The 7,343-nt window shown below is 23.5% G+C and overlaps 1 protein-coding gene across 1 annotated transcript; it reads left to right on the top strand.

Annotated features, from left to right (window-relative positions):
* The first annotated feature begins 1,150 nt into the window (after window positions 1–1,150).
* LOC126896818 (uncharacterized) lies at window positions 1,151–6,742 on the top strand. The gene is made up of 3 exons (XM_050669924.1): window positions 1,151–2,057; window positions 4,931–5,731; window positions 6,387–6,742. The coding sequence occupies exons 1-3, from the start codon at window positions 1,187–1,189 to the stop codon at window positions 6,470–6,472; spliced, it is 1,758 nt and encodes a 585-aa protein (XP_050525881.1). The 5' UTR covers window positions 1,151–1,186; the 3' UTR covers window positions 6,473–6,742.
* Window positions 6,743–7,343: the final 601 nt, after the last annotated feature.

The following is a 7,343-nucleotide window of genomic DNA, read 5'->3' on the forward strand; positions in this document are numbered from 1 at the left end:
AAAAAAAAAAAAAAAAACACATCATAGTAAAATTAATACCTTCTCCGCTTCACATCGAAGCTAAAAAAAAATTTGTTTTCAAATTATTACTGATTTGATTTTTAATATGTTAAAAATAATCAGTCCAAATTTTCAATTTTAACCTATTTTTTTGGTTTTTTAAAGTTGATGAAAAAGTTTTGATAAATATTAATGAAAGTTTATAGTAAAAAAAATTGAATATATTATTATAACTTTTAGCTCAATTACAAGTTTAAAATTGACATCAAGGCCAGTCAATAAAGGAAAAATTGCTGAAAAAAATTCCAAACAAATTTTGTTTTTTTAAAAGTTGAATTAGAATATTTATAATGACATACTAATAGTTCTCAAGATTGGAATTGAGCTTTTTTTTTACAGTCTCGCAAAAGTTCAAAAATATGAACTTTTTTAATTTTCTCAAAAAATATTTAACTTACAAAAAAAGTTTAGTACAAAAGTTTTTGAAAAGACAATTATAAAAAAAAAAAGATTATCTTATATTTTTTCATTTAAACAAACATTTTTCGAGTTACATTACATTTAATATGAGTACTAAAATTTATATTCATAAATTCTAATTTATCAATTAAACAATTAGTTATTACATGTTCTCCATAAAGACAATTAAAATGATTAATTTCTAATGTTTTCAAAATATTTATTAACGAATGATGTTTGATATGATAGGTTTCAATTACAAAATTAAATCATTTTACTGTAATTTAATAATTTTTTTACTCTATTTGTGTTTGCTACTACTATGTCTTAATAACAATCGTTAAAAAGTGTTAATAAATAAAGAGTATATTTTATAATACTATAATAATATTTACATTGTATTACTACTAGTCATATTTTGAGTGTTAATACAATTTATTTCTACAACGTTTAAAATTTCCACGCAATGTTTAAAATGGGACAATCCAGCTCCTTTTCCCAATCACATAAATTAATTTTGTTTACCTATCTGTACCTGTGTACTCAGTTGGTAATTTTTGCTATTTTTTTATTTTAGTATATAAAAATAATATATAAAATATAATTTTAGTAAATAAAAAATTGTATTAATATCTAATATAAATTCTATTGTAATAAATTTTTTATGATAATTAGTTTTTTTATTAAAAAGATAGATATAAAAAAATAAATTGATAATTTTTCGAAAATGAATATCGCAATAATACTAAATATTCAAGTGTACTTATGTATATTTTTCACTATTTTACATACTGAAGGAACACGTAGTAAAAAAGAAACTGCAACTATCATTAAAAATTTTTTACATCAACCAGGATGGAATAATATAAATGATGTCAGATTAATTAGGTATTGGGGCAAAAACTATGAACTGAAAGATTTATTTATTGAACCTGTAACATTATATAATTGTGATAATTGCATACGGAAAGCAACGTTGTTTCTTGGATGTTCTTACATTCATGATTTAAAATTAATATACTTATCATTAATTGAATTTCAAGAACATTGTTCTGATCTATTAAATTCTGGCGATGATAGTGCGCACAATTGTACGGTCACACTTTTAACACAAATGAGAGAAATTATTCCAATGTCAAAATTTATGAATGGAGCTTTATATGCTATAGAAAAATATCATACTATTCCCTGGAATATCCAAAAAAGAAACCATTTTATTTTAAGCAGTTTACTAACAAAAATACAGGAAGATGAAACTTTATTGTCTACGCTGAAAATCAGTTCGGATTCAATTAGAGATGTATTAGAGACTATCGCGAAAATATTAATCGCAAGGAATCTTAAAATTGATGATTATAATTTATTTTGTTTACTAGAAGACTTAGATTTTAATTCATTATGGAATTCGTGGAATACAGATTTCAACAAATTAAGATATCAAGGGAAATGTCAAGAACTTTTCATTTTTCTTAGTGATAAAATTAGAAATTTAATCCTAACGACAATCATGAAAAAGTATATTGAACTTGGATTTAAATATGACTGGAACACAAGTCAGACTTTTTTACCTTCTCTACCATCTACCAATATCAAGCAAGGTATGACTATTTATGCAATGTTACATTTATTTAAAATAATTTGTTGTTAACATATTTAAATATCACACAAAATTCTTATATAAATTTGATAGGAAATATCAATGAAGTAGATACGTCAAAAGTAAATAGTAAAGTATCCCTAATTCTTGACATTTCTACTATTTTTTATTCTAAATAAGTTTTAAATTGACCTAACAGCCATTTGAATATGTTTCGATATTACAAAATATCCTTCGATACTAGATTAAAGAACAAAGTAATGAATTTATAATACAGTTGGGGCTCGTGTGGGTGCTGGTGGTTGGATGCTACTTTACGTCCAAACTTTGCTCATGTGTGTATGCATACTCGCATATACTGAGGGAAACAACTTTATTGTTCGCATATGACAAATGTATTATAACTATTTTACTATTTAAAAATTTGCATTTTTCATAAAAATGTAGAATTCAGAATATACAAAAGATTTTCTTCTTCTAATTAATTTTAGTAAGGGTGCGATCGTTATGTTGTCTAAGCCACGAGCCGCCACTGCTAGAATAGTTTTATTTATTCATAATATACTATTAAAATTAGGATGCGATTAACTCATTTATAATATTTTGTCCATAATTTATGGAAAAATACAAAATTTACTCAGCGATATGTACGAAAACCAAAATAATTTAAATTACATTCTATATGTTAAGTGTTTAATATTTAATATTTAATATAATAATTATTTTCATAATAATAATTTATTATAATTTTATATAATACATTATATTCATGTATATTCTAGGGGCATGTTTTACCTGTCTCTCCCAAACAAATGTTTGGTAATGAATTAAAGTGCACAATACAAATAAGTTTCATAAAAAAAAATATTATTTTGTGAAATTCGACTCTAGAGACTATTTTTCTCAACATTTTGATCATTGAGCTTTAAATAATGGTTTATGAAAAAAAATTGATAGCTTGGATATTTTCGGAGATATTATAAAAATAATAAAGTAGTTATATATTTCTTCACTTTTAAAGTGTATAGAAATTTAAAGGGCTTGATGGAGTAATTTTTAATCAAAAATGATTGTTACTTATGGATAAATACACTGGTCTACAAGGAAATTTTATTAGAATCCAAAATATACTTTTCTAAAACAACTTTGCACAATACTTTTCAATTCTGAAATGAGACTTTTTCCATCGCTTATAATTTTTGATATTTTTAATAAATATTAAAAATGAGTATTTACACATAAAAATAATTAAAACAAAAACAAAATTTTTTTTCAAATTTCTACTGATTTGGATTTTTAATATGTTAAAAATAATCAGTGTGAAATGTCATTTTTAACCTATTTTTTTAGTCTTTTTAAGTTGTTTTTTAAAAATTTACAATAAAAAAAAATTAATTTATTACCATAACTTTTAGCTCAATAAGTAAGTTTAAAATTGACATCATTAAATAAAAAATTTTAGAAAATTAAAAAAATGTTATTATTAAGATTAATATGCAGTTAGGAAATTTAAAACTTACTATTTACTGCAAATTTATCACAAAATCTCAATATTTTTTTGCATTTTTATCGTAATAGATAACTTATATAGAAATCATACTAATAATTTCTTATTAACCTTTGAAAAATTTAAATATTCAAAAATAATCAATTTTTATATTTTACTTTAACTAAAAAAATTAATAAAAAATTGTTAAAAATATCAACTAAATTGAGTGTATTATAGAATTTGATTATAATTGTAAAATTTTTTTGTAAAATTCAGGCAAAACTAAAAATAATTTTTTTTAGAAATGATTTATATAGCAACTTATTACAAAAAAAATCCAGTACAGTGGGGTTGAGGCACAGTGGTGACGTAGCATAGTTGAGTCCAGTATAATGATATCTAACAGTGATTAAAATCACGATCATAAAAAACGCTTTGATGCAAATCTGTAGATGATGTTGTATTTTAAAAAATTGGTGGATTTTTCCAAAAGCAAAATGATCTCCTCTTGTAATCTCCTGATTACAAGTGTAATATTATATAATATATTTATATATATATGTAATATAAATATATTTATAAAATATTTATATAAAGGTTATAGGTGTTTTTTTAAAAAAATTATGTCGAATAAAAGAGGGTTATAAAAAAATTGTATTGATCCATACATTGTTCGAGAAGTAATAGTAATTTAAAGTTGAAAAAATAAAATATGAAATCGTAAATTTTAAAACCAAAATTACATGTTTTGTCGTTGGGATAAATTTTTTTTTTTAACATTTAGTGAATAACATTAGATTTATTTTAACATATGTTTGAAGCTCGGAATATTTCCGAAACTATTTCCCAACTTCAGTTGAAAAAGTTAAATTATTATGCATTAGTTTATATAGTGCATTCCTCCCGTTGAAGGTAAAGATTGGGATTTTCAAAAAAATTATATCAAATGAAAGGGAAATATCTAGGGTTTCAATACAAAACAGTTATTTTAATTCTTTCATTTTTCAATAAGTTACAGCAATTTTTTGAAGAAAAAAAAATGTCAATGTTTACCGATTTTAAAAATCGTAATTTTTTGGGGGATTTTCACCTTTACGGGGAACGACAGAAAATTTTTTAATTTTTGTGTGTAACGTCATCAACTAGATACTATTTGTGATCTTTTGACGTATTGTTGAGAAAAATCGGTCCAGTAAGTAATGAAAAAAAGTGTTAACTGACACAAACAAAAAAAAAATGAATATATAAAAAAAACACATCAGGTAAAATTAATATCTTCGCATAAAAACTCAAATAGATTGATAACTTTTCGAAAATGAATATTGCAATAATACTACATATTCAAGTGTACTTATGTATATTTTTCACTATTTTACATACTGAAGGAACACGTAGTAAAAAAGAAACTGCAACTATCATTAAAAATTTTTTACATCAACCAGGATGGAATAATATAAATGATGTCAGATTAATTAGGTATTGGGGCAAAAACTATGAACTGAAAAATTTATTTATTGAACCTGTAACATTAAATAATTGTGATAATGTCATACGGAAAGTAACGTTGTTTCTTGGATGTTCTTACAATTATGATTTAAAATTAATATACTTATCATTAATTGAATTTCAAGAACATTGTTCTGATCTATTAAATTCTGGCGATGATAGTGCTCACAATTGTACGGTAACACTTTTAACACAAATGAGAGAAATTGTTCCAATGGCAAAATTTATGAATGGAGCTTTATATGCTATACAAATATATCACAATCATTTCTTGAACACCCAAAAAAGAACCAATTTTATTTTAAGCAGTTTACTAACAAAAATACAGGAAGATGAAACTTTATTGTCTACGCTGAAAATCAGTTCGGATTCAATTAGAGATGTATTAGAGACTATCGCGAAAATATTAATCACAAGGCTTCTTGAACTTAATGAAGATAAGTTATTATGTTTACAAGAAGACTTAGATTTTAATTCATTATGGAATTCATGGAATACAGAATTCAACAAATTAAGATATCAAGTCAAATGTCAAGCACTTTTCATTTTTCTTAGTGATAAAATTAGAAATTTAATCCTAACGACAATCATGAAAAAGTATATTGAACTTGGATTTAAATATGACTGGAACACAAGTCTGACGTTTTTACCTGCTCTACCACCTACCAATGTCAAACAAGGTATAACTATTTATGCAATGTTACATTTATTTGAAATAATTTGTTGTTAACATATTTGGATATCGCACAAAATTCTTATACAAATTTGATAGGAAATATCAATGAAGTAGACACTCAAAAAATAAATAAGATCTATAATAAGTAGGAAAGTAGGTGAATTCTTATAAAAAATTAGAATAAATACATTTTTCTTTACGTTTTAATCATTATATAGTATATATAACATATTATATTCTTTTTAAAAAACAAAATTGCACGGATAAATTTTTTGTTTTAATTTTTATCATAGGCTATTAGCTAGATAGTATACAAAACATAAAAGAAAAAAATATATATAATGATATGTCATAATGTGTCTACAATTGGTTAGTAAGGTAATTTTATCAAAGAAAAGTAATTAGTTCTAGTTCATTCTAGTATATACTTTAGTCATTCCAAAATATTCTATTCTATAATTGTTATTATAAATAAAGTTATCCCCTCTAGCCAAACTAGGATGATTTAAAGTTTAAACTTCCCATTCACTGTACAAAACTAACATTTTATTTTTGTAATTTTGTACTATGATTATAAAATAATGTGCTATTGTTTTATTCAATCAATACGAAACATGATTTCACTTTTTTATTAATAATTTATTTTTATTTAAAATTAGATGTCAATTTTGAAATGATAGATGATGATTCAGTCTTACTAATAAAGTATCCTGATGGTATGGAACCATTTAATAAGTACCTATAAATTAATTTTTTTTGCTAAATGTTTCTCATAGTTCCATTATTATATACAATAATTGTGTTAATTTAGTTTGTATGCATGATTTAAATATTTATTAGTGAACACAATTAATTATTTCTAACATTACATTTTATTAGTATACTCAAAAAGTTTGTGTTATTTACTCTTTTACACTAATAATAATAAAACAAGACGCATCACAAAAACCTAAAACAATATATAATAACATTGTTACCTATATAACAATAATTTGATCCAAAATTTTGTTAAAATAATTTTAATAGAAAATTTTGTTTATTTATGTACAAGGTGATTTATTTATCATAAACCACTTAATTAAACGAAATATAAAAAGTAATATTGATTTTTTTTTTCTTTTAGGTACAGTTTTTTCTCAATATATTAATCATAGAATTTATTTTATGTTCATTCCTAAATAATCCTAAATATTTTTGGAAGTATATAAAGAATTGTAAAAATGTAGACTATCTAATATAATGAAGTATGNTAAACCGACTACCTAATGTAATGAAGTACGAGAATTCGCGCTTTGATAATATGAGAGACATTGCTAATATTTTTGGTGAATATTTTGGTTCAGTATTCTCAGCACATAATACTGATCCGTTTTCTTTGGATAATTACGAATGNCCGTTGTCTTTGGATAATTACGAAGGTGATAAAATTGATTTTTCCAAGTGTGATTTATCTTTATCAGATATTTATGAAGGTCTTTCTCATCTTAAAAATAGCACTTCAACTGGACCTGATTTAATTTCTAAAATATTTCTTAATAATTGTCGTTGTGCTCTTGCCCGGCCGATACACTTCCTTTATTCCCTTTCTTTATCATCTGGTTGTTTTCCAGATCTTT

The sequence above is a fragment of the Daktulosphaira vitifoliae genome, unplaced genomic scaffold (assembly GCF_025091365.1).
Source record: "Daktulosphaira vitifoliae isolate Bord-2020 unplaced genomic scaffold, ASM2509136v1 Scaffold_1, whole genome shotgun sequence".
NCBI lineage: Eukaryota > Metazoa > Arthropoda > Insecta > Hemiptera > Phylloxeridae > Daktulosphaira > Daktulosphaira vitifoliae.

Coding starts and splice junctions, on each gene's coding strand:
- LOC126896818 (XM_050669924.1), top strand. CDS start 1,187: ATGAATATCGCAATAATACTAAATATTCAAGTGTACTTATGTATATTT. Junction 2,058..4,930: donor ATCTACCAATATCAAGCAAG/GTATGACTATTT, acceptor TACATACTGAAG/GAACACGTAGTAAAAAAGAA. Junction 5,732..6,386: donor ACCTACCAATGTCAAACAAG/GTATAACTATTT, acceptor ATTTAAAATTAG/ATGTCAATTTTGAAATGATA.